The 26911-nt window shown below is 34.1% G+C and overlaps 2 protein-coding genes across 2 annotated transcripts; one reads left to right on the plus strand and one right to left on the minus strand.

Annotated features, from left to right (window-relative positions):
* The first annotated feature begins 3323 nt into the window (after positions 1-3323).
* On the plus strand, positions 3324-8131 carry LOC106708872 (heat shock protein beta-1). Its single transcript, XM_014500457.2, has 3 exons — positions 3324-3664; positions 6915-7095; positions 7679-8131. Exons 1-3 carry the CDS (start codon positions 3477-3479, stop codon positions 7871-7873), a joined length of 564 nt encoding a protein of 187 aa, XP_014355943.1. The 5' UTR covers positions 3324-3476; the 3' UTR covers positions 7874-8131.
* A 2961-nt stretch (positions 8132-11092) lies between these two features.
* On the minus strand, positions 11093-16613 carry LOC106708591 (ankyrin repeat, SAM and basic leucine zipper domain-containing protein 1). The gene is made up of 8 exons (XM_045678193.1): positions 16395-16613; positions 15962-16070; positions 13888-14016; positions 13365-13591; positions 12629-12882; positions 12264-12515; positions 11501-11729; positions 11093-11278 (listed from the first exon to the last, which is right to left on the minus strand). The coding sequence occupies exons 1-8, from the start codon at positions 16467-16469 to the stop codon at positions 11123-11125; spliced, it is 1431 nt and encodes a 476-aa protein (XP_045534149.1). The 5' UTR covers positions 16470-16613; the 3' UTR covers positions 11093-11122.
* Positions 16614-26911: the final 10298 nt, after the last annotated feature.

Below are 26911 nucleotides of genomic sequence, written 5' to 3' on the forward strand. Positions count from 1 at the left end.
TCGAAATGATCAGTTATACTAATAAAAAGTTCGGTTGAAATGTAGCGTACACAAAATATTATTATTAGATTATAATCTTAATAATATTTTAAATTCGAAAGTTTAGATGCATGGATGTTTGTTTGAAGGTATCTCCAGAACAGCTCAACAGATCTCGATGAAATTTGCCACAGATGTAGAACATAGCCTGGAATAACATATAGACTATTTATTACGTTTTATTTAATTCCGCGCGGACGGAGTCGCGTGCAACAGTTAGTAGATTATATCATAATTTAAATTTTATTTCTTAGGCATAATTCTTGATTATTATTTATGTTCAAATTGTAATTCTTCATTAAATATTTTAGTGGATTTAAAGTGGTCATGCGCATAGCTTGTGGTTTAAGACAATTAATTTATGGTTGTGGCGAGAATTTACTTTATCAATCTTGCAAGCTGATGAAGCTAAAAGAAAAAAAACCAACGAATAAAAACACGATAAATGAACAAGTATAAGATTGGTCACCTTGAAAATGAAATATTTTTATGAGTAAACTATGACTTCATTATTTTAACTCCCTATAAGTATAACGCAGAAACGTCTTCTAACAGAAAAGAGTAATGTGTTATGACAGAGTAGATCCATTTGTACAATAAGTACATCTGTAGCGTGACATAAAAACACAGATGAATCCGCAGGAAGTGTGTTGTATGTTGAATGAAGTTATTGAAGTTATGTGTGGGTAGGCGAAGGTCGGCTCGCATTGTTCGGTCGTTAGATAACTTCCATCTGTCTCATACTATGTATCTACTGCGACATAATACGTCATTTGTTCACAAGGTGACAGCATCTAGTATACACTGGCTTTCCACAGAATAGCACAAGGTCACCGAATTACTGTTAATTTGTTTATCCGTTTATTCGTCTCTAAGATGGCGTAATAAGGAAAAATGTAAACTGGAGATCACATTAATAATTTATGAGGTTCTTAATTGTAATAACATTGATTATAACAGTTAATTTATGAGCAAACTGACTTATTTAAGCGGTGGAACAAGGCATGTCAAACCTATACTTAGCAAATGTGCCAAACATTTAGCAGAAAACATCCTTTAAAACGGCTGTGTTATTTCAAGGAAACTACCTATATGGCGATAAATGGATTAAGACAACTTACATTATCACGTCTTCTCTTATCAGTGGGCCTAACACGAATATTTGTGACAATCGCCTTCGTATCGTCATCGTCAATTATGTCAAAATTAATATGAGATTTTTGGTGTACTCTCGCCTGATATTGCTGCTGCATTAATTTTAATACAATTTTTTTTCGATGACGATTACTACAAATATTCTTGCTAGACCTACTGAACTTGAATTTCACTTACTTTTGCATGAGTATTCTTAATGTAATTTTGTATACCTTGTTACAAAAAATGCTATTAGGTACAATAGTAAATACGACTTTAATACAAATATATTTCTTGTTAAAGTATATCGATTAAATTATACGATAACATTTAAGTCCTTGTAGCTTGAAACAAGGTCGTAAGTCCTAGTTGTCATCAGGCATAACCAATGCTTTTTCTTCTATGTTATAGAGACTATAACATAACATGTATCATAAACAAGAGTATTAAAATAGATCTTTTTCCTTACTCAAGTGCGTGACCAAGCTGAGGTTGTGATATTGATTAAACTAATTTCGTATTCTACGTTGGTGTCGCATGATTTATGTATTTTTACGATTATTTTGTTGATGTGGCCTTAATGTTGAAGAATTACATCGTATAAGAATTATAAAACAATATGTAAAAATGTTGCTAGTCTGATGAATAAAGCCTTGCACAAGGGGTTAGTGTGGTCACTCTGGGAGTTAGCAAAATGCGACAAAAGGACATTATTGTAGGCTAGTACGACTCCTGAAAGTACTTAACCCTGTGACTACGTCGTAAGCTGAGATTACGGATAACAACATAATAACGTCCATAGATATCACATTGCTCTGGCTTCGTCTCATCAACTAATAAACATATGCATGAATTTATCTGCATGCCCCCAACAATTAGTATGCCGAAGAAAGTAGCAGATGATATTGTTCCGTCGAAACTATCACAGACTAATTTAACATAGAGAGCTTCTTAGTTTAGTTTTATTGTAACAAAACACTGCGGAACTGTTTACTAAGCATTAAGATTCTGAGTGTGACAGTAAGACATCAGTGTTAAATACAATGACAGCTACATTATTTATGCAAACATCGTCTTATTTACTTGCAAATGTCAGGCTCATTATAACTGTATGTAGTTTTTAAAGTTATCTCAAATAATTTATTGAGTGTAATTTTTTTATTTCGGGTAAGGATAGTGGAATATTCGCGCACCGTATAAATGGAATTCGCGTATCTCTACGTGCATATCTTGTCTTGATGCCTCTTATCAAGTTTTTTTAACATGTCCAGTAATGTTTGCTTTACACGATAATTTGATTTTATAATGTTCTAAGTACTGCATTATGGTTAATTAACAAATTTTTAATTCAGGTAGTATACATTTTTATTGATTGTGATGTACCTATAGATACTAGGAAAAGAATTTCAAAGAGTTTATGTTTCGTTATTATTCCTGATGTATAACGATAGCTATACTTCAGTAGAGTAAAAAGGAGTGAAACTTTTGTTTGCTGTTATATTTGTGTTTTTTGAATTATTCTGAAAGATAAAAACATTAATTGTTAAGATGTTTTCATGAGCACCTAAAGAGCGTTCACAGTTCACTCTTAATCTCATACTTACCCATTTTCAATCGATTATCATAGCATCTATAAGTTACAATTTCGAATCTAACAGTCTTAGATTGATCTTTACCTTGATTTAGTTCAAAAGATCTAAGGGTTATAAAGTGAATTTTTTATGCATTACTGGATTCTAAAAATAATCACGTATTTAATGATACCTAGAAAAATCTAGCAAAATAATAACTAATTGAAGGTGGGCGTTGTAGTGAATCGTGAAAATATTTTGGCGCATGACTGATACGATACGTGTTAGTACCGAGTCATATCGGTATAGCATCCAGCGAAAATATCCTGGTGATTAACTCGGTCGATTAATATCCGACGATTGCCTTAAACAGCCAAGATAGATCCAGATGTAATGATTCATCAATTAAATTACGTTTGGGTGTCGGTGTGACGTCGGTGTCGTTGGCGTAGCGTGTCGTGGCAGCGGTGGCGGTGGCGGAGCGAGTACGGACGTGGAATGAGCGAGAAACCTAGCGCGGTGTGGGCCGCACGCGGAGCCGAGTGACGCCGACCGACGCTCAGACTCGATGCTATTTAAAACACTGCGCAAGCCCCCGGCGCCGAGTCGCAAGCCGCAACTGATCAGTCCCCTCTCGACGGTCGTATCGTGCACCCACGCCGCGAATTGTGTTTACCTAACATAACCCGTGTGTTTGTTTAGTTTCAAACGTTCCTATATTATACGTGAAAAATGGCTGACAGTGGTCTGAAGAGAAATATCCCCATCAAGCTCGGCGATTTCTCAGTCATCGACACTGAATTCTCGAGCATCAGGGAGAGATTCGACGCCGAAATGAGAAAGATGGAAGAAGAAATGAGCAAATTCCGTTCGGAGCTTATGAACAGAGAAAGCAACAATTTCTTCAAGAGCACAACAAGGTATTTATATTATTTTTAATATGAACATAAAAGTAATAAAAATAATTCTATAGGAATTTATAGAAAATATTCTTGTTAGAAACAATAATTGATAAAATTAAAGAGGGTACATTTATCGCGTATCAATATGAAAATTAATACCACAACTTCGAATTATCATTTATCGATAATCAGTAGTGCTTAATTGTGCAATTCGCATTATAATTCCGATCGCAAGAGATACGACTGCCGGCCCTGTTTACCTAAAAGGGAATCTTGTATGAATCGGGAGTTTTGCAATCGCTGGCCCCCTCGGGCGGCCTCAGAGGTGACTCTACGAAAGTAGCTTTATTTGAGACGTTCATTATTCGGGATCATTCCGCGGAACGGCATCGGCTGCAGACATCACTCGGCTCCATTTAAAGCGAGCGATACGTAGCCCGACGCGGTGATGTCATAGATGGAAATAGCGCCGGCCGGCGCGCCGCGAGAACAATTGCTAAGCAAAAAAACACCATTTCACGAAAACCTTTCGCTAAAACCTAACGGATGTTCGTTAGACCATTTGAAAGCTCTACTAATTTATTTACATATATATAAATGTACTTTGAATCACGTTCCTAATTTTGAGCTAGAACATCGTTCAGAATAGCAATTTATTTGATACGTGGGTTGACATCGATAAATACAACAATGTAAATGCAATATGCTACGTGAACGATTTCGAAACCTTGGCGAAAACCAGTTTACGATAATTTTATCAACATGTGGGCAGACTTTGGATGCAGTTCGCACAGTCTGAAGTATAATGTTTATACTCTGTAGTTCCGATACATGACCTACTTGGAGCGAAGTATGTTTCAGGCGCGGGCAACTTGTGACGTAATCGCCGCCCGAAATTTAGGGTCTTGGCAAATGCAGTGGGCATCAAAATCGATGCGTAGGATTGAGTTTGTCAGCTTTCGCCATTAACTGCTACAATATATTTAAACACAAAACTAATGTAGTTTTTAAACTAGTCTTCGGATTAAACACTCGCCCTGAAGATGGACCCCCGATGGGTTCGAAACTAGTCGGTGCCGTCACCGGACGATCAAACGTGAGTTAAGCCGTTTCTTAATTAATTAGTTTTTAAACTGTTCAATTTTGTTAGTTTTGCTCAATTCTAACCACTGTTTGCAAACAGTAGTAACAATCGTATAAAAAACAAGCTCTAGCTAAGATACTCCTTTTTAAATTAACATATTAAATATAAACAATACACTAAAATAATAATTTGACACATATTGAAGCACAACATTTTTATTAAATCAAAGTACTGCACGCTCAACTATTTGGTCGCAATTGCTCAACTTCTTAAGGCGTTGTTGAATAAACTCGTCCGCCCATGTTGCGGCACAATGTTTTCCAAACTATGTGGGTTGCGCTTGTTTTTTTAGTGCAACAAGAAATGAACAAACACCACAAGTGGGCAGCCAAATGTCGATAAAAAACAACCTTGTTGAGTTTAATTAAAACAGTTGTTTTTTACACTATGATGTATCGTTATTAGCTTATGTCAACTTTAGTTGACGTCATAATGGAATTGAGGTGTTTACTTCTCAGAAATATATATGTTTTGTTTATATACAATTTAAGTATATTATTTATACTTATATAATGAATATAACTATTTTATTGCTTTACACAGTTTCACTATGCCTTTTTATAAATCATATTTTACTACATTAATCAGTTCGAATTTATATTTTTATATGCCTTTTATCCGAGTATCTTATGCAATATGCTTGATATAATAAAACTAACAGCCTATATTGCCTTTTGCATGTCTTACAATTTCGAATCTGTTTCCACTGGAGGAGTAACCAAGTCTTCTGAGAGGTAAAATGTAATAAATTTGTATCAAATAAGGTACACATATGTATGCACACTGCACAATTTAACTCATTAAATTTATTATTATTTATATGCAAAACTAATATCTAATTTATACTAATATGTTCACACGCTTTATATATCGATGTTATCTTATTTTTAGCCGACTTCAAAAAGAAGGAGGTTATCAATTCGACTGCATTTTTTTATTAAATAAAAACAATAAAGTTTATATATCAATTATAGAAGCGTTTAAATTTATAAATTTAAAACTAAATCCGAACTGACAAAGCATTTTATCGTTACAATTTGATTACTAATATTTACCTGATAAAATAACCCGATTGTAATATAAGGAATTTCCAGTCACTATCAACTTGCGTGACAATAAAACGTTATTAATCTTCAAATCCATAAATTATAAAACTACCTGCATATTTTATTTAAATTAATGTTCCATGCGGATAAAGTGCAATTTTATATAAGTAACTTATGTACAATGGTATATAAAATACGTTTGTACCTATCGATCAGTAAGATTACATAAATACGAGTGATCGATGAAGTCATTTGTTAACATAACCTTGCTGCACACTGGTATGACATCATCCAGCATGTGATGACCGGTGATAATTAATATAACATGAACACAAATGTCTAAATTTATCACTATACATCCTCGTAAAAACACTAACTACACCGTGTACATAAAATAACATCACATTTTATCATCTTGAATAGGGGCTTTTAGAAATGTTACCGATTTTATGCGACTTCGACCAAATCTATCACTGCTGAATCAAACTAACGAAAGCAAGATGTCATTGGCAGAACATAGTTCTTTGTAAAGTAAACCTAAATCGAGGCTTTATTAAATGAATTCTACAAATATAGATAAACGGAGGTTTCGTTGATATTTATCACTCTTAGCGTAATAAAAGTATGTAAAAGTCCAAAAGACACGCATTATTAGAGGAATTGTATGAAAAGAAAAAAGGTATTTTAGAACATGCAGTAACATGTCTGGAATTTCAGCTCACAATTTAAAATGCTAATGCAAGATACGAGTACCGCTGAAACCGCGCTCGTTATGAAAATGTTTCGTAAAATATTACCAAGAATATTCGTCTGTAGTCGACTACCGACAAATTCATTCGCTGTATTGAATGCGCATGACTCATTCGTTTTTTTGAAAAGACGCCACAGTAATTTATATAATACATTTCGCATGTCTGAAACGCGTTTAGCCATTACAGTATAATTGACATTAACAAAGCACGACATAAAATCTAGGCAAAAACTAAACATGCAAATTAAATTGTCACATGGACAAGGGAGATGGATAAAATTGTATTGTGCGACAATAAATTTAAATTTCGGTTTATGATATTCGCAGCTCGTCCACGACGACACAGCACAGTGATAGCAGACAGTTGGCCGAGCCCAGCCACTGGGACAGTCTCAACTCGCCACTCATCCAAGACGAAGGTGACGGCAAATCTCTTAAGCTGCGCTTCGACGTCAGCCAATACACTCCCGAGGAGATCGTCGTAAAGACAGTTGACAACAAATTGCTAGTAAGTATAACAAGCAACTACTACTACACAATTATGTACGCAAATGTACAGTGGATTTGTTTGATTGACACCTCTGAAGGTATTAATCCAACAGTGTGACTTAGTCAATCTTAAGTGATGAAAATACGTAGCGATAAAGACAAAGAGAGTTAAAACTCCCAGTCAATTGAAAAATGTTCATGTTCATGACTTCTAGACTTATAATGAACGACGAAACCTATTATTTGGGAAGATGGAATTCTTCTTTTAGTATATAAATAAACGTGAGAATAGGACACTGCCAAGAAATACGAAATGATCTCAAATTCCTTGTAATAAAATCAATTTGTATATAGGTCAGTGAGAACGTACCGACCTAAGTACGTTATTGAGACTTTAATTAATCTTTATACGTTGTCACCATTCCGTTGATGACGTGATGTAGGTCGTTGATAAACATCGAAAGTCACCTCGAAGCGTTTCGCACCGGCAACGTGCCAACGCGCCCATTAACGTGGGCTTTTACAGAGGTTGATGAACGAATGAGTGGCGTGCATTTATTCCTGCACTGATAACATCTAATGCAACTCGCTAACTGTTCCAGGTACACGCTAAGCACGAGGAGAAGTCCGACACAAAGTCCGTGTACAGAGAGTACAACAGAGAGTTCCTTCTGCCTAAGGGCACCAACCCCGAGGCCATCAAATCGTCCCTGTCGCGCGACGGCGTGCTCACTGTGGAGGCGCCTCTGCCGCAGCTCGCAATCACCGACAGGAACATCCCTATCCAGAAGCACTGAGCACTGCGCTCCCTAGTGGTCCACTTCGACACCAGCTATTCCATACTACTGTTAATAATTTATTATAATTTACGTTTTATAAATTACTATAAGAAATATTTGGATATTATTTGATATTTATTTCGATTTAGATGAAAGAATCTCAATGTTTTTTTGTATCAATCGCGGATTTTTAATTCCGCTTCCTTTTGCGCATCGCAGCGTATCGCACCGAACATATTATGTTGCTTTAGTGTCGATGCTTGTACTGTGATCGAGTGGATTTTGGCATGGTTCGTGCATTTAATTTATTTTCTGATACTGCAGTGGTATGAAAGAAACGAGATTGGTAGCACGCGACGCTAAAATTAGGCGGAATTACAAAAATACGAAATTTAGGGTTAAAACAGTCACGGCTTAAGACCTACTATATGGAGCTTATGAATTCGTGTTCACAATGAACTTAGTTTAAGTAAATTTGCTTAGACAACAATAGTCTAGCCTCTTGTAATATTTAAAGTCCATTCACCTTAACATAATTTAGAATGCAATAACAAACGGCATGTTATTACAATATACATTGTTAACAGCTTTTAACTTGATACACATTTATATTTTAGTACAAACAGTTGTTATGAAAGTTTAGATGTCAATAAAAAAAAGAAAATCACAAAGTTGTTTTAATTTACTTCATCATTTATTATTACTTCTATCATTGGGCTATGAACTCTTAAGTTTAGCAAAAGGCTTTTTGCATCTACTTCAAATGTAATGCAGTGTCAAAAGGCTTAAAGTTGTGGCCCTTGTACCATATATCGTTAAGTGATTAGTTTTTGAATATTTTACAAGTACCTAAATACTCTTAATTCGGCGGTGCTTCGAACTAATCTCGATTATATTTTGTCACCAATAGTAAAAGATTAGTTACATAAGAAAGTTGTTTTGTCTCGTTTTGTAACGAATTTATGACAGATCAATAACTTTATTAATTTTACGAATTCACAGAAGATAACAATTTTATAGAGTTATATGTTTCCGTTGAACCCCGGATTTCCAAAAAAGGATTTATCCTTCGTCATAAGTGTTTTTCAATTTTATTTTGCTATTTCGATGGATCCTATATATGAGGACCAAAGTAACAAATTGATGATTTTTACTTTTTTGTGTTAAAAGCTACCTCTTAGTTTAGTTAACAACATGCACTAAATAAAATACACATTTACAGGTGTAAATATAATTTCTGCTTAAGTAAAAGGGCCTATGTGACCTATTTTCATACAGGTTGAAACTTTGAGAGCCTCTCCTGAAAAGTTGTCAATTTGCACATTGGCCCTTACTCGTAGGAGCCATCGATTTATCGAATGATTTTTTTCTATTGAAGCTTTTCGCCAATTTTAATTACATAAAATATGTAACACATAAAATACAATAGACGAATTTTTTTTATATTATTCGTAATTCAATTGAAAAGGACAACTTTCATTAGCGAAAACAGGGTATTTGATGCGTGTGTGTGTGTGCAAACATGTCAATTAACTTTAAAAAGGAAATAGCACTATTAACTCGACAGCGGCAATTTATAGTACATTTTGTAGTGGCAATTTTAGTAAATATGCTTGCGATGATATTCTTTAAACCTTTGTTAGCTTTGAAATAAAAAAATGAAACATTTTACATTCTCAGCTCGAGTCAAGAAAAGAGAACTTTGCTGTACTTCTAAAATTATTCATATTTTATTTGACATTAACCGTGCCTTTTGTATATAATAATACTAACTTTATTTTAATCAAATTTAAGTAATGAGATTATTATCTCAGTATACATTATAATTTCAAAATGTTTTTATATATTTATTAGACTGTTTTAAACCACAATTTAAGAGAGTACTGCTATCTCGTATGATCGAACAATTCTATTATTGCATTGGTATTTATTACTATTACTAAAGATCGACTATAAACAAGTCTAAATCAAGTTGACAAATTCAAAGTACACATATCAGTGAGTTAGTTTGGGACGCGCATAATTTCGAGTGAATTTCGCTTCACTGCCAAATGTCAGTCAACGTAAATAGTCGACAAGGCCGGTGTGAGTTGTGTTAGTGTATTATGATTTACAATGTCGCGTGGGCGGCTTGCATCGAGCTGTTGCTATGTCGATAAGATAATGACTTTTTTTAGAAATACTGTTATTTAGCGACTGTCTGAGCGGATTTAAAAAAAATAGTAGCCTGTGTGTTCTTCCAGGCTATGTTCAGCGAGATGCGTTGAGCCATTCTCGAGATACCTTCTATCAAATTTCGATCTATCTATCCAAACTTTATCATATCTTCTAATATATAAAATTCTCGTGTCACAGTTTTCGTCACCGTTCTCCTCCGAAACGGCTTGACCGATTCTCATGAAATTTTGTGAGCATATTCAGTAGGTCTGAGAATCGGCCAACATCTATTTTTCATTTTTTTTTAACTGCGCGCGGACGGAGTCGCGGGCGACAGCTAGTATTTTTCTATGCATTTTATCCGAGTATCTTTATGTAATATGCTTGATAAAATAAAACTAACAGCCTATATTGCCTTTTGCATGTCTTACAATTTCGAATCTGTTTCCACTGGAGGAGTAACCAAGTCTTCTGAGAGGTAAAATGTAATAAATATGTATCACATAAGGTAATATATAAAAGAAAGTCGTGTTAGTTACACTATTTATAACTCAAGAACGGCTGAATCGATTTGACTGAAAATTGGTGGGCAGATAGCTTAGAACCAGGAAACGGACATTGGATAATTTTTACCCCGTTTTCTATTTTTTACTCCGCGCGGACGGAGTCGCGGGTAAAAGCTAGTTAGTAATAAATAAGACATATAGAGCCAAGGCTAGACTTCATTACTGTTGTTATCAAATGGGTTATAGTTTTCTCATAAAGTGCTATATGAAATGTTAAAAAAACATAAAATAATTTTTTTACGATGGATCGTGATTTACTGTTGGCGATATGAATGTACATCGAGAAGTGCAGAAACCTGCCTTTAATTGACAGAAACAGAAGAGGTATATACAAAGCAGGATATTTTCCTTTTTCTATATTGTATACTATTATTTGTTACTTCTTTACTATTCGCAAAAACATCCTTTTTCCATCCATTTTTTATTGAAAAAGTGTAGCAAGGATATAAAATAAATGAGAGAAAAGCATACATACATACTTACCTTGTCATATTCTTGTAATTTATGTCGTGTACAAAAACATAAAATCCCAATTAAATAACATTTATTTCCTTAACAAATTAACAACAAAGTTTTTGGCATTATATACGAAGAGAGCGGCTGTACATACGACGATTATCTCCTTCACGTAACTTACAGCTATGTCTTTTGCAGTCTTTTCTTTGATCAGATCAGCGGGTTGGGGATTTGATTTACTAACCTAAAAGTTTAACAACTTTGTTATTGACAAAAAAAAATATTTAAGATAAACAATATATGTGAATGGCTACAAAGGTAGAGGAAACTCGAAGAAAGTAAGTATGGTCGATTTTGTAAAAAAAGAGGTTACTGCAGATGTAATGCTGAGAGAGATGTATGGAAGAGTAGTATATACTGTGCCTACCCTCCGTTGAGATAAGGGTGGTTATATGATAATACATACCTTAGCAAGTAAATTTCTTAAAATTGTAATCTCTTTTCTAATACTATTTATATTACATTGGAACTTTTTGGCAGCAGCTTTAAATCTATTTAACAGAGGCGAATCCGGTGGTTCGTATTTAATTTGGTTTTGAATTCTGTTGTATTCACGCAGAGTGTACTGTAAAGTTGCTTCTAAGATGTACATCTGATACAAGTGCGTCCCGAGCGTTGTCAGACAATCAATGACGCTGTGACAAACAACACTATAGTTAGCTCATTCTTATACAAGACAGTGTAAATCTTCGAAACCAATATCGTATCCTTTCGTCGCGAGAATCGCGTTGCGTGTACTCCGTACATACAATATTGAATCGTCGACACAAGTCGTATATCGGGTCAGTACATACATAGCGACTACAAAATGAAAACTAAAAATCGCAGCAACTTTAGTCACGAAGATCTTGAAAAATAGGTAGCAAGCGACTAGTTTTGACGACGTAAGTCCAAAAAGTCTGCATAATTCGCTTTGCGACTAAAATCGTCGGGTTTCGAAGATTTACGTTGCCTTGTCTACGAATGACTTTACAGAAACTGTAAATTAGTATATGTAAGCTAATTCACAGATCTATTTCTCTGTGAGTTTGACTATTAAATCACAGTAAGGGTTAACATTTTTTTGTACACGGTATTTTGACAATTGAATCAATAAATTAAGTTTTTGATTAGAATCCGGTGTAGTAGTTGTCCTAGGAGTCTTTTCAATGTAGAATTAAAATATTTACCTATATTCGTTAGTTTTTTTCGTATAAAGTCCAGCGACTGCATTAAGCTTCCAGCCGCGCATGTGGAAGTTCCTCAAGCCCTGTCGCAGCCTCTGCCGCTCGTACGGCATTTCCACACCTAGATCTATCATATCCTTCTCCTCTAATAGTAAAAATGTTCTCAAATCCATGCCACTGTCCATAAACAGTTGCGTTAGACGTTCAGAATTCATTCCGTATAATAAATTAGGTATTTCACTAACATAGTTTGGCCTGAAATATAATATTAAACCTATATTCTGAATAAAAAATTGAAATTATTAATTCACATTAAAGACATGCAGTTAAAGAAGGCGACAGAGGTAATTTAGTATGTTATTTCTTACCTTTGACCATTCTTTAAACCAGGATAAAAATCATGCCATGACGCCACATGATTGAAAATATAATTGTTCTTGTCTAAATCATCATTTATATTGAGATGTTTTTTAATAATATTCGTTATATCTTGGTAGTCTTGTAGGTTAGCTATTTCTAGAGGTGTGCGACCAGATTTATCTACTTCTTTCAATCTGGCCCCGTGCTGGATTAGTATTTCAACTATATCGGGCTTATTGTGATGTACGGCCCAAAACATCGCCTGGAAATTTTTGTATCAAGCATTATACTGCCCTGATAAAGGGATAGACTTCAGTCTACTACAGTACGCTCAGAATATCTTACATTGTTTACAAAGTTACAAAGGTTTTATGAGCTATTTATATAACCTAGACAATATATAACATTTATTAGCTTGCTAATACACTGTATATATATAGTCCAGTACAAATAATGAAATGAATACATAACTTCTACCTGATAAGCAAGTTACATATTGCATTAAGGGTAATGACGCATGACGTTTAAAAAACAAACATGAAATTCAAGCACGTTATACGTAAGTAATAATCTTACAAAGCGAAAACCAAAAATCCGCGGTATACAATGAAGAGAATTAAAGTTTAGTGGAAGAAATATAACTGCTGGTCCATCGAAATATAAATGAAAAAATAATTACGAAGAGGAAGTTTTGGAATCTCTGATTTAACATTATATTAGACGATGTAAAATTTGTTGTCTTACCGTCCATCCTTGTTGATCCCTCATTTCAACATTAACATTCTTGTCCAACAATAGCTGGACGACAGCGGTGCGTCCATTACTTATAGCTCGCATGAGCGGCGTCTGTCCAAATTTATCCCCGATATTTAATAGGCAGCCTTTTTCAATCAGTAATGATATGATGTTATAAATAGTACTATCGTCAGCACTACTGTTTGAACACGCAGCCATTGCTGATGTCATTGAATCTGTAAAGATATTCATAATGATAAATATCTTTACCAAACTACACTGGGCTAGCGTGGTTGAGTATGTCCTAGTCATCCCTAACTTGGGGTAGGCTCCAAGCCTCTCAGTGGGGATGTATAGTGAGCTGATAATGAAATATCTTTACACTAATTGTTATCTTGGAGAGGATCTCTTGTAGCGGAGTTCTAATTAATCTGTTTGGCGAACTATTCGCCGTGTTTCGTGAGTTTTTAACGAATTGTCCGTAGTTATTTAAAATGTTTATGAAAGAATGTGTGTCATCATTTATACGAACCCGCATGTAAATTGGGATCAGCGCCTTTATTTAGTAAAAATTTTACAATATCTTCTTGAGCGTGGAAGGAAGCGTGCATTAAAGGTGTCCAACCGCTATCCAATTTCACATTTACTCCATTATGCAAATCTGAAAAGAATATTGATTCATATTACGATTAATGTATTCATAAAAGTAAAATCAATGGATTTGCCTTTAATAATTGTAGATAGTAAAGATAAAGAATGGGCTGACCGTTGATTTCTGAGACCAAAATCTCTGTATAAAATTGATATCCTTATCATTATATTTAACAAAACAGTTGTAGCAATATGTTTAAAACTGGGGTATCGAAAACCCACGTTTAGTCATTCGTCATCCCAACTAATGGTCAGAATTATATTTGAACAGCTAATATTGGTTCCTATTGTTAATTGCGTTGCAAGCATAATGGAAAGTTCTAGCAACACATTAAGTGCTTTTCCGTGTTAATAGGATAAGTATTTCATGCCGCCAACAATGTAGTGATAATGCACGATACAGAAATTTATTCTCTGTCACCAAAGCCAATAGACATTTCGGAAGTACTTCTTGTGCTTCTTCCGTGCCATTATAAATTACTTTTATTGAATTGATTTTTATTAATATCATTTTTTTCGTGCATTTGATACAGAAGCTTTGCAGTTGCCTAGAAACAAATCCTTTTAACTGCAACTCAACTTTTTTTTATATGAAAAGGTGGCAAATGAGTTTTGAGAATTTTAATTTGATGAAAACATGTATAGCATCCTAATTTTTAAGCTGTACAACATTTAAATCTGCAACATTTATTTTTATTTTATTGTACAAGTAATTTAAACGTCCGTATTAATCAAGATCAGAATCTTTTTTAATGTAAAGAAGTGTTCAGTGAAATACTTGATACAATTGCCAAGCTATTTGGTTTTGTGTTATGGTAATTGATTTAATTACGTGTGATTGGTTGAGGACGCACGTTAGTCGTGTGAGCGTGAAAATATTCGTGTGAATGCACGCCGCTGTGCCAACAAACGTACCACCTTGTACCGGTTGGCATCGTTAACTTTTTGTCTCCACGCAAATAATTTCATTAAAGTCATTCCATCCTCATTGGATAAAGAATGAGTTTTTTTTATTTTTATTGATGAGAAATATATCCTTTTATTATTAGACCATATTCCATTTTGAAAATTGTAATAAGCAAATGTAATATTTAAGGTATCCTACAAATAATGGTACTTTGATAATTTAAGATATTCAACAGAAAATTTCCGAATGATGATAATAATTATTTAACATATCACACTATTATAATTGTTATTAATAAATTAAAGCGTAATTACATCAATTTATTGAGTATCTGAAGAGCTATTTATTTATAGACATACTCGCTTTTACCCCAGTTAAAGAAAAGTAACAACTAGGTAATGTGTTTTTCTAGACTATGTTGCACATCTGTGCCAAATTTCACCAAGATCCGTTGAGACGTACCGGAGATACCTTCAAACAAACATCTATCCATCCAACCATCTAATCTTTCGCATTTATAATATTAGTAAGATAGTGGGGAATATTTAAAAACTGCCCGAAGTAATGTGTTGCAGATAAATTGCCCATGTGTATAGTAAAAAGGCTACTTCCTTATCCTATCCAAACTGCCGCTGCCTAATAATCTAAACTTTGTATTTGTTTTTTTATTTATTGTTGATGTTTATGGTTCAGGTACTAACTTCACATTAATAGAGAGTTTTTTTTTCACATCACCTTCTTCCACAATAATTTAATCATAACCATGAAAGTGAAAGTTTGGATGCACGCATAGATATTTGTTACAGCATATCTCAAAACCGGCTAAAGATCTTCCGGAATCTTGATAAAATTTTACAGTAAATTACACTCAGAACTAACATATAGACTACAATTAATATTGCAAAAATGTACTGTTCCCAAGAGATAGGTTTTGTTTATATTTATATAATTACTCTGTAGCACAATGAAAAATGTCTAATCAGCAGCAGTTGATATAAATGACATTGCTTTCACTAATAAACATGGGTAATATATAAAAATAACATACCATATGTAATTATGTCCTCTACTTCTTTCAAATTACCATTCAATATGGCATCTTGAAGTCTGTTTTCTATTTTTTTCTTTTCATTTTGTACAGGAATATAGGTTCTTATCTATAAAATACATTTTAGTTTGAAAAACAGAAATATGTTATATCAAAAATCTAAATACGTACTTGGACACTGATATAAAATGACTAATATCACTTAATATCACTTAAATTTGAATATGGTATGGGAATATGGATCTCAATTCCTTCTTAGATCAAACTTTTATATTGTTCATTTGAATTTGTTGTTTTGGTAATATCACAATGATATGTACTATAATATATTCCAACATCATCATATATATAAGCTGCTCATTATCATATAATGGAAATCATTTAGTTATCTTAAAAAATATGAAGTGGTTGTATAATTTTAGTTTTAACTTACCGGCTTTTCAAAAAACCCATAATCGTCACTGTCTGTGTCCTCATCAGAAAATCCAGCTGGCCTAAATTGTGCCATTTTTCATTTCAGTATTTTCATTTAAAAAACGATTTTACTAAGTTCCTCCCGTTTTCTCTATTTTCAAATTTTTTAAGCGTTCTCTATTTGTTTCTTGTCAAGTAATAAAACAATAAAAGAATAAAATTGATATTTGACATTGACACAAGCAAATGTCAAATGAAGTTTGTGTCTATGGTTCAAATTTTTTGAGCACAGAGTTTCAAAGAAATTTACAGATTAAATAGAAAAATAAATCTCACAACAATTAAAAAGTTAAAAAGTGTAATAAAGTTAAACTAAAAACAAACTATCTACTTCCAGTTGAGAAAGAGCACGAATCGAATGAAGACTCACTCGTCATTATCGGTTCATCCGCTTATAGTCCAGTCATTTTAGTAAGTTCACCTCGGAATTCGAGATACCCAGCTGTAAGTCTGTAAATACTTGTATATTGATACCCTAAAAGTTGTCTCAAAACCTACATATGGTAGGGTGTAAGCAACTATTAAATTACAAGGTCAAAGGTCACTAAAATCGGTTTTTTGCGCTTTTTTTGGAAATATCTCATTTCCTATGGGTTTTTTGCTATTTGTATTTCTGATCAATATTGTAGAATACAAAATTCTCTACAAATTTTGTTCAAAAAAAAATTTTATACGGTGAACCGTTTTCGAGATAGAGGGCGGAGAGCGCGCGGTCACAGCATCACTTCCCTCCGGCCGAAAACGCGCCATATATAGTTGATGAACTATCGCTAAATCAATGATTATAAATATTTATCAATTTTTATTAACTTTTATATTATATTTTATGATTTTTATCCTAACTTATCCACTTTTTATTCAGTATTAATTTATTTAACAACACTTACCTGCCCATGTAATTACAGAATTGTTAATGAAAATATAGGAATTATATTTGAATTTTAACCTAATTAATATTAATAACTTCTTACATGATGAAAAAAAACAAATAAGTTACGAATTAATCTTGTTATTATAAAATATAATTGAATACAATAATTTTTATTGAAAGTAAAAAAATGGAAAAAAGGGTACAAAAACTACAATTTATAATTTTAATAATCTTTTTCCTCTTCATCGTCGTCTTCTGGCTGCTGGTAAATTTCAAACTGGTCTTCATTATCGTCTTCAACGACATTTTTCTCAAGTTCTTCCATGATTTCGGGGTCAAAGGTTCCTCGTTAATGTCTTCTGATATGGTAGAGCATTGAGACAAGCTTGCCCATTACATTGGCCACAAGCTAAAGAGCATTGCAAGCCCGCTTTCCTGCATCCGCATCGCGAACCACAACCACTCTTGCAGTTGCAGAAAATTGTATTTAGCAAATCTTCTGGAGCAGGTGGTAAAATTGTCATGATAGGCTCCAGAAAATCGTTTCGCATTGCCCAACCCCATACCTGGGGTTCCAAATCATGTCCTAACCAAGTTTGAATTTGATAATATACACGGTTGAAATGTTGATGAGCAGCTGCACTTGTTGGTGGAATATTTGAAAGCTGCACAGGTTTATTAAGTTTTGTAGACTTGACGTAATGCATATAACGAAGATGATCGAGACTTTTCACAGATTTCGGAGCATTATAGACTGCCAATAAGGTTTGAGTTCCACTCTCTAATAATCTCTGGGCCGAACAATTTTCTTCCTCAAATGCTGCAGCTAGTTCATACAAATTTGTCAGTAATTAATTAATTTGACAAATATTTATAATCATTGATTTATCGATAGTTCATCAACTATATATGGCGCGTTTTCGACCGGAGGCTGAAGTGATGCTGTGACCGCGCGCTCTCCGCCCTCTCTCGAAAACGGTTCACCGTATAAAAAAAATTTTTAAACAAAATTTGTAGAGAATTTTGTATTCTACAATATTGGTATGAAATACAAATAGCAAAAAACCCATAGGAAATGAGATATTTCCAAAAAAAGCGCAAAAAAACGATTTTTGTAACCTTTGACCTTGAAATTTAATAGTTGCTTACACCCTACCATATGTAGGTTTTGAGACAACTTTTAGGGTGTCAATATACAAGTATTTACAGACTTACAGCTGGGTATCTCGAATTCCGAGATTCTTACCTAATTTAAGCTTAAATGACTGGACTATTAGATTACAGGAGTGCATAGTGGAATTGACATGTTACTTCTTACTTAACATACTAATCATACTAATATTATAAATGCGAATGTTTAAATGGATGGATGGATGGATAGATGGATGGATGGATGGATGGATGGATGGATGGATGGATGGATGGATGGATGGATGGATGGATGGATGGATGGATGGATGGATGGATGTTTGTTTGAAGGGATCTCTAGAACGGCTCAACGAATCTTGATGAAATTTGGTACAGATGTAGAACGTGATCTGGAAGAACACATAGGCTACTTATTAAGTTTTTTTATTACTCCGCGCGAACGGAGTCGCGGGTGACAGCTAGTATATAGACAAACAAATCCAGACTCGTACTTGCAGATATAGAATTAGTTAGAGAGGTTTGTAATGACCGTGTCAAATGGAGGTCCGTGGTCTCTGCCCACCCCTCTGGGTGACGGGCATAAGTTAAGTTGTTATTGTTTTTATATATATATATATATATATATATATATATATATATATATATATATATATATATTTTAAGCCAAGAAATGCTTACAAATTAATCAGGGAACATCACTTGAAACAAAGAAGCACTCCCACTTAGTTTGAAGATTTCCAAGTAAAAAACTGTGTAGTACTGTTCTAAAGCTTAGAAGTCATTCTCCGCGTCGGAAGGTAAGGATAATAGGCAACAGTTCCAATTAAGCGACGACGAGGGCGTTTGTTAACATTTAATTAACGTCAGGGAGCTATTGTGTCGGCGTCGGGCTCCAGGGCCGGCGAGCTTCGTCTGTTGCGTCTTGATGAGCCCACAACTCATACCGTTTCCTATTACAACAGAACTCTTGGTGTGACAATCTAAAGTAATTGCTTTGTTCCGTATACATTGCTGGTTATTTTAAGTTCGCATATTTTAAAATGGAACATAGGCATCAATGTATTATGAAGACATTTGAGGTAAGGCTCTGCAAGAATATGAGAGTAGAAGCCAACCCTGCAGTCCTAGCAGGTGCCGTTTGCTAATGATGTGATGCCGTAGGGCTTCTACGCCGTTGGCACGGGAACCCTTATTCGTACTTCTTCAACTGTCCTTACAGTTTCATGTTTTACAGACACCTTTAATTTTTTTTTCTTAAAGCTGCTCTTATCTGTGTTTCATTTTTTTGAATTCACAAAAGAATTGCGTTCGAAAAGTAGCAGTAGAATACATTCAATATCAAACTGTAATTAAATTAACAAATAGTCCTAATTACAAGTCTTATTGTATGTTGCTGATTGTATAAGTAGGGATTTGCTCATTTCCACTAATGATCAAATAAAATGTATACGAATGTAATAAGGATTTTTCTCATAGCGCTGAAGGTAAGAGATTTGATTTATAGCAGTGGGCCGACAAGGCGCTGACCGCCGCCCGGCCGGCCTGGGCGCGTTATTAAACTTTTCCCCATATTAAACATTCCGGAGACGAATACATTTTATTGTTGGCTCGGACCGACGTCAGAGGCCCCTACAAAGCGAAACTCAAAGACGGCAATTGCGAAATAAATTGAAAGCAATTTGATATTGCGTTGTAAGTAATAGCCATCACAAGCCCGCAGCCCTGTCGACGTTATTGTATGCAATATGTTGTGAAAGAAAACTGTGCAATTAGTTCGTAATTTAACATTGTAAGTCGTGAGCTTTTATAAAATTATGAGGTTAAATATAATGGGTGGTGTAGAATGCATACAGTCGGCTCCACAGGCCTACTGATATGAAAATTACTTTCTCCTTTTTGATACATAAATTCTGATGACATGTTCTTGTGATTATTGCTCATTTTGAAGAATAATATGAAATTCACTTCATTTACTTGTTTAATACAAATATCGTTGTAGTGAGAATAATTACGAGGATACGTATTCTTTTGAAATATGTATAATTGGTATGTAAAGTATTTTGTTCCTGGAATCTTTATGCACGATATTTTTATTAAAAATTCATTCAATAAAAGTTTCAGTAGAGTAATTTATTTGACATATAATAGTACTATTTGTTGAAAAATAATAAGTAAATGAAAGTTTTTGTTATTACAGATCGTGTAGACAACATCTGACAGCCAATTAATTACACTTTAAGGGTACTGTTTTAATAATTGTACGGTTTTTTTTGTGAACCCTCTGTAGGAACGTGTAGATAAACCATCCAATTAGATGTCGGCTTTGTTAACTTTTAATTAAAGAAAATAGCGAGTAGTAAACCAACATTAATTACCGTATTAAATGTTTAAGAATTCACTTAAATATTCAATTCTAAATATTTTTTTGCATAATTAACATGTACAATAATTTAAAATACTTTAATCGCTGATAATATGATCTATTGTTTTTTTTATTTAAGACCATTATAAATGAGGGAACTACTTTTTGTAGATTGAGATAATTTAAAATTTACGTTATAAAAATTTTATAGATTAAAAAAATAATAGCCTAAAATATTCCCGCAGACAATAGCTCGGCCTAGTCCATTCGTTAATTATCCGGAAAAACGCGGACATGCCATCCAATATTATTAATTGTATAGATATGATTTTTTATGACTGAGGATTTTGCCGAAACCTGCATACAAATATTGTTATCACAGTTATCTACTCTACATAGAATGAGAGAGAGCATCGTAAGTTTTCTAGTGAGTGTTTAAAAAATGTTGTCTGACATGACAAGTGCAATTTTTGCCGATCATTTATTTTTTTATGCTTTTGGCCGAATAACATTCACGAAGGTTTATGTTCCCGGTCGAATTCACATAGCAAAGTATAGTAGCATATACAAATAAGTGAGTAGCTTTACAAATGTCTTTATATAAGTTATCGAGCTGGAGTAACAACGCTAAGTGATTGGATCGGACCATTATTTTGTATCTGCTGATATCCAACTCCTTTGAATCATTCAAGACAATGAATATAAATACAGTCTTAAAAAATATTTGACCGCCATGTTTACAGTATCTATACAGTATATTTAACGTTAGTCATTTCTCTGTATATTTGTTTTATTATTTAAATAGGATAATAAATTTCATTTATTGAATAAATGGAATAATAAATTAATCTGTTTATCGTCCAGAGGACTAGTTATATTTTATATCTTTTAAGTTAAAATTTAGTGCTTGAATATATTTTTTAATCAATCACGAACAATTTACAAATATGTAAAGAGGTGTAATTTAAAAATGTTTTATGAAATAAAACTCTGTAATAATTCCACTAACAGGTAATTCGGTTAAAAATCTTAAATGAAATCAAAAGTGTTCCATAACATCCCAAATATAAATTAAATTATGTTAAATCTTGTATTTGCAGAAATTTGTGTACCATATGTTTGTATTTTAAAGATAAAGTGGAAAACACTAACTAATGCTTGATAAAATATTTAAAAAATTTACAATTTAAATGCGTCGTGATGTATTTTACAATATTAAAAAATAACATGTTATTCAATTAGTAACATAAATAGTTTAAGACTTCAATTGTTTTTAAAGCTTCTGTAGATATAAAGACGGATTTAAATTTAAATTCTAATCTATGATACGTTTCTTAGGATTCCATTTATTATATTAATATTCATATTTATGATAAATCGTAAAGTTTCCTCGTATAAAACTGTTCAAGAATATCGCAAATAGCAACACTTATAAATTTAATATCCGTTTGCATTCGTATTTTAATGCATGTACCAATATTGTAAGGAGCGAGAGAGTTACGAGGTAGACTTATGGCTTCCATTCAGTGGAAGAGAGATAATGCTCGCAGGCAATCACATAAGTGGATCAAATAGCTTCAGTCCATTTGGATAATGAACTCGCGACCGGAGCTTCACTCACTGATTTAATTCATTTTATTATATGGACTATATATTTGAATTGAATATATTTAAATAACATAGTTGACACACATAATTATTGTTTAATTAATCATCATATTTATTTATTAATGAATGGGTTTACTATAGATGTTTGATCCGGTTTTAAACTTGGTGACGCACATCTTCCATTTCTCCCCTTATTCTTGCGCAGGCTCAGGTCGCCTCTACAAATAATTAAATACATACCGAATCTATTGTGAACGATATTCTCTCGCGGCAACTACACGTCTTGGTACGATATATCACGATACTGTTTGTTCTATGTTTCAAACTATACTTCGATACTTGTTACGTAACTTTAATGTCTAAATCCGAGTACAAAGGGATCACTTCGTATGAAATATTGTACAGTGCATTGTTATAGTAGATGTACTCTGGAGACTTGTGTCAGTCTCTATCTATTTTCCGTGGACCAATGTTAACATTTTGCAGTCGTCGTAATCCGCACCGTGTCAATCACTGAAACCGATTTTTTCTAAACAATGACCCAAAAATGATCGATGAAGATATACATAATTAGGATAAAATGATTTTTAAAATGTAATGTGGGTTATTCAATTACAATGCTACTATATTTTAGGGTACATTTTTGATTTTGATGTTTCCTACCAAAGAATCTGAATTGAGCAAACATCGTGAGTTGCAGTTGCGCATAGAATTGAAAATGATAGAAGTTGTTCGAGATGAAATAAGCCGTATATATTACCACTTAAAGCGTTTTAAATAAGTTTAAAGAATATTATTATATATTGTATGTAATTTTTTAAGCGCAAAATCGAGGCGTGTCCTAACGCAATAGCCGCGCTTCCTCCGTACAGTCTATTTCGGCGAGATCCATTACTTCAAAGTGGCGGCAAGAAGCAATCTCATTGAATGACCGTCTCCCTTCCACCCGCACCCCATCAGATAGTAACCCCCTCCACCCCTTGCTGATCCACGCCAATCGGTAAATATGCGTGTTAAATATGTATGCGCCGTAAGAACCTTGTAAGTGTATTAGATTTCGCTTGCTATTTCATTCTGTCAAGTAACCAACTAATCTACGAGAGTGTGTGAACACCTTTATCGAGATTAACTATTTAAATTGCATTTATATTGAATTGATCAGATGACGAAGGATAAATATGAAGTATTTGCGTATCAAGATTTATCTCGCGTGATCTTGGAATGAATGTAATGTGATCTAGAATCAAAACTAGTGTATTACTAAGCCAAGTTACTTCGGGCTTTTGTTATCCATTGAATTCGATGCATTTGGCTTACCCAAATGGTTGAACCAAATTCTTTCTTATTTTTTTAGTTACTGGAAGTTATTATGTGGGACAAATTACATAGATGTAGACAGCATTTCAGATAAATAAACCATTTTCTAATTCAAAAATACTTTATTTTGTAAAATATAAAAGTACATCACTAGTGATTCCAACGATCAAGTTTAACGACAATTAATTAACTATCTTCATTTTATGGATTACAGTAAGTATGTTTATCTCTTAAAAACCAAGCCTTCCAAATGTACTCCTCGCATTAAATCTCCAAGATTTAATAACTTATATCTTGTAGCGACGGAAACTCGGAATGCACTTTGGAGTGACTAGACTTTTCCATTAGTGGCAATTATCAGTCACAACAGAGGATCCCGTGCTTTCGCCAGTGTAGCTGGCCCATCCCGAGACGGAACCTGTTAGAGATAACGTCATAAAGTCGCCGATGCAGAGCGCCGGACTAACGTCTTCGGCTACCCCAGCCCCGGGATAATGGACTGTACCCCCACCCCGCACTCAACCCCGGTACCTCTGCCCGCCTTGCAACAAAGACAATTTGCAAAATGTATACCGACGCTGACACCAGTCTAAATGCAATGTTGTGTTTGAGAATGGATTTTAAAAGTAAGCCTTTTGCGCCACTAAGAACCCTTTCAAAGTAATAAAAAACTTCACTCACATCTTAATGCTTTACTTTTGAACTCGATTATGGAATATTGAATTATTCCTTTCTTTTATTTGTTCTTACAGTCCAATGTTATTGAATTTACAACATGAGACGTAGGAATAAAGCGATAAGAGGTTCGTAGATCATTCCTTTAACTAAATGCATAGTTTTTTATAACATACAAACGTTCAACTAATTTAAACAATAATATGGTCAAATCAACTACAAACTGTCGATTTCTATTTTACATTGTTTTCTTATCTTGCCTATAAATATGCTAATTATGTTTATTTTTAATCTAATGTCACATTGTTTTGAATTGAAAGCATTCAAACGAGAACAACTTCAAGTTTTATTAATGTATTATCTTTTGTGAGGTCGATCGGCGTAAGTTACCGGTTGGTAATCGGCTTATGACAGGCACATAAGGCTGCTAATGAACTAATGGCGTATCAAACCGCCCGCTCCACTGCGCCCCGCCCCGGACTCCTCTCTCGCCTAATGGACTAACGTTGATGTTCCGTCACTTCACATTTGACTAGGCGGCTTTTACATCGCCACTTACGTAATACACTCTCGCACTATATCTGCCCAAATAAAAACGCACGCTTCGTAGCTTTTATCGCCTAAACTGACAGATGCGCTTGCAAATGTACGGGTTGGTGATGCTCTTTTTTAATTGAAAAACCATTAGCTACAACGATGGATTTTTTATTCACTTTTAATTGTCTAGTCAAATTTAACATTTTACACCGTAATAACAAAATTTTTTACATAACGCCGACTCCACCGACATTCATAAAATTGGCAAACACAGACTGTCTGAGGTACACGGATTTAAAATATTTTGACAAATGTAAAATTCTACTTCTTCAGGCTTCCGTGAACCTTGCATTGAAATAGCCGATAGGGAATTTGATTTCGGGATTTAAGATTGCGATGCGGGCGGATCAGCTGCTGTGTCGGGCGGACACTTCGCATCCCCGATCATATCGCGTTCAATTACTGAAGACATCGGCGGCTGAGTGCTCCTGTACTTACTACTATACTAATATTATAAAGATTTTATTGTTTGTTTGCATTGAATAGGCTTCGAAAACACTAAACCGATTTGAAATTATTTTACTGCTGGGAAACTGCTTTATCATAGGCTATATTTATTACTAGATATTACTATATTTAGTACTAGATGAGGTCGCAGGCTATACTGCTAGTAACTGATAAATGTGATTTTCAGGACGTTACTGTGTGTAGGTACTAATGGAGTAATAAGTAGTATTTAGTTTAGAACAAGACACAAACAAAAATTATAAATGAAATAAACATATAGGAACGTTTATGTTACCGTAATCTACGGAGGTAAAAAATGTATGTCAATGTTCAAAATACATCTTTATCTTCACTATCAAAACACTATTTGCTAACAACATTATTATGTTCGCATTTCCTTGACACGGGAATCCGAAAGAATCCCGAATGGTAAAAATGCGACATCTTTTTAGGCTTACGTCTAGTGTTGAGTGGCTTCACAAATGTCGCTAAAAGCTGGACGTCATTGTTTATCCGGCTAACATTAGGCGGGTAACCGGACACGCGCGCTCTGAGTGCGCTACAAGTATCCGCTTTCAACTCATTACGGTTCGGACGTGGTGCGTGGGCAGCCCCCCCACAGGACCACCCTGCCCTCTCCACCCGGCCGCCTTTGTCCTTCAATCCCTCTTACAATCTTCGATCCAATTTCGAATACCCATACGTCTGTTGTTGCTTGAGATGTATCGTATCCGATGACGGACGGGTTACGAGACCAAGGATAATTATCTTCACAACGTTCCCAATCAGTAAATAATATGTTATTTCTTACGAAGTTTTTTGAATAATGACAACGAGTAAAGCTTTAAGAATATATTAACTTAATGTTGTTATTATTGTAATGCTATCTAATAAGGTTTACAAGTTAACATCAGTTCATTTAATCGCATCCTTGAAAATTATTGCTGCTAACAAATTCTCTTCACAAGGTAATTTCTATTTTGTTATAGCTTAAGTATTTACACCAATATTAAAAAGACGATGGTTGGTATGTGGATGTGGTAATCGGTAATATTTTATGGCTTTAATCAGAACCAATGTGTTTTTCAGGGCACCAAAATGTATGCACAGAATATAAAACCAACCCGTCAAATCTGTCAGTTGAAATTGAATTTAAAAATGATTGCCATGACCCGAATATTTCGACAAACAATAATGCCAACAATGTCTTATGAAAACAAATGGAATACATCCCTGAAAATAATTACATAGGGTAGATGTACCGTTTGTGGCCACTGTTCCGTTTGTGGCCATTTTGACATTTATAACTAAATATTAACTGTTTAGTTATTTTTATTGTATCACGTAGTTTACTTTAGGATTTTTTGATATGTTGGCAACGCTGTGAACTCTTCTCTTTAGCCGTTACGCGTATTGTGTAAAAAATAATTCAAAACATTTCTGGACGTGT

Source organism: Papilio machaon, chromosome 5 (genome assembly GCF_912999745.1).
Source record: "Papilio machaon chromosome 5, ilPapMach1.1, whole genome shotgun sequence".
Taxonomy (NCBI): domain Eukaryota; kingdom Metazoa; phylum Arthropoda; class Insecta; order Lepidoptera; family Papilionidae; genus Papilio; species Papilio machaon.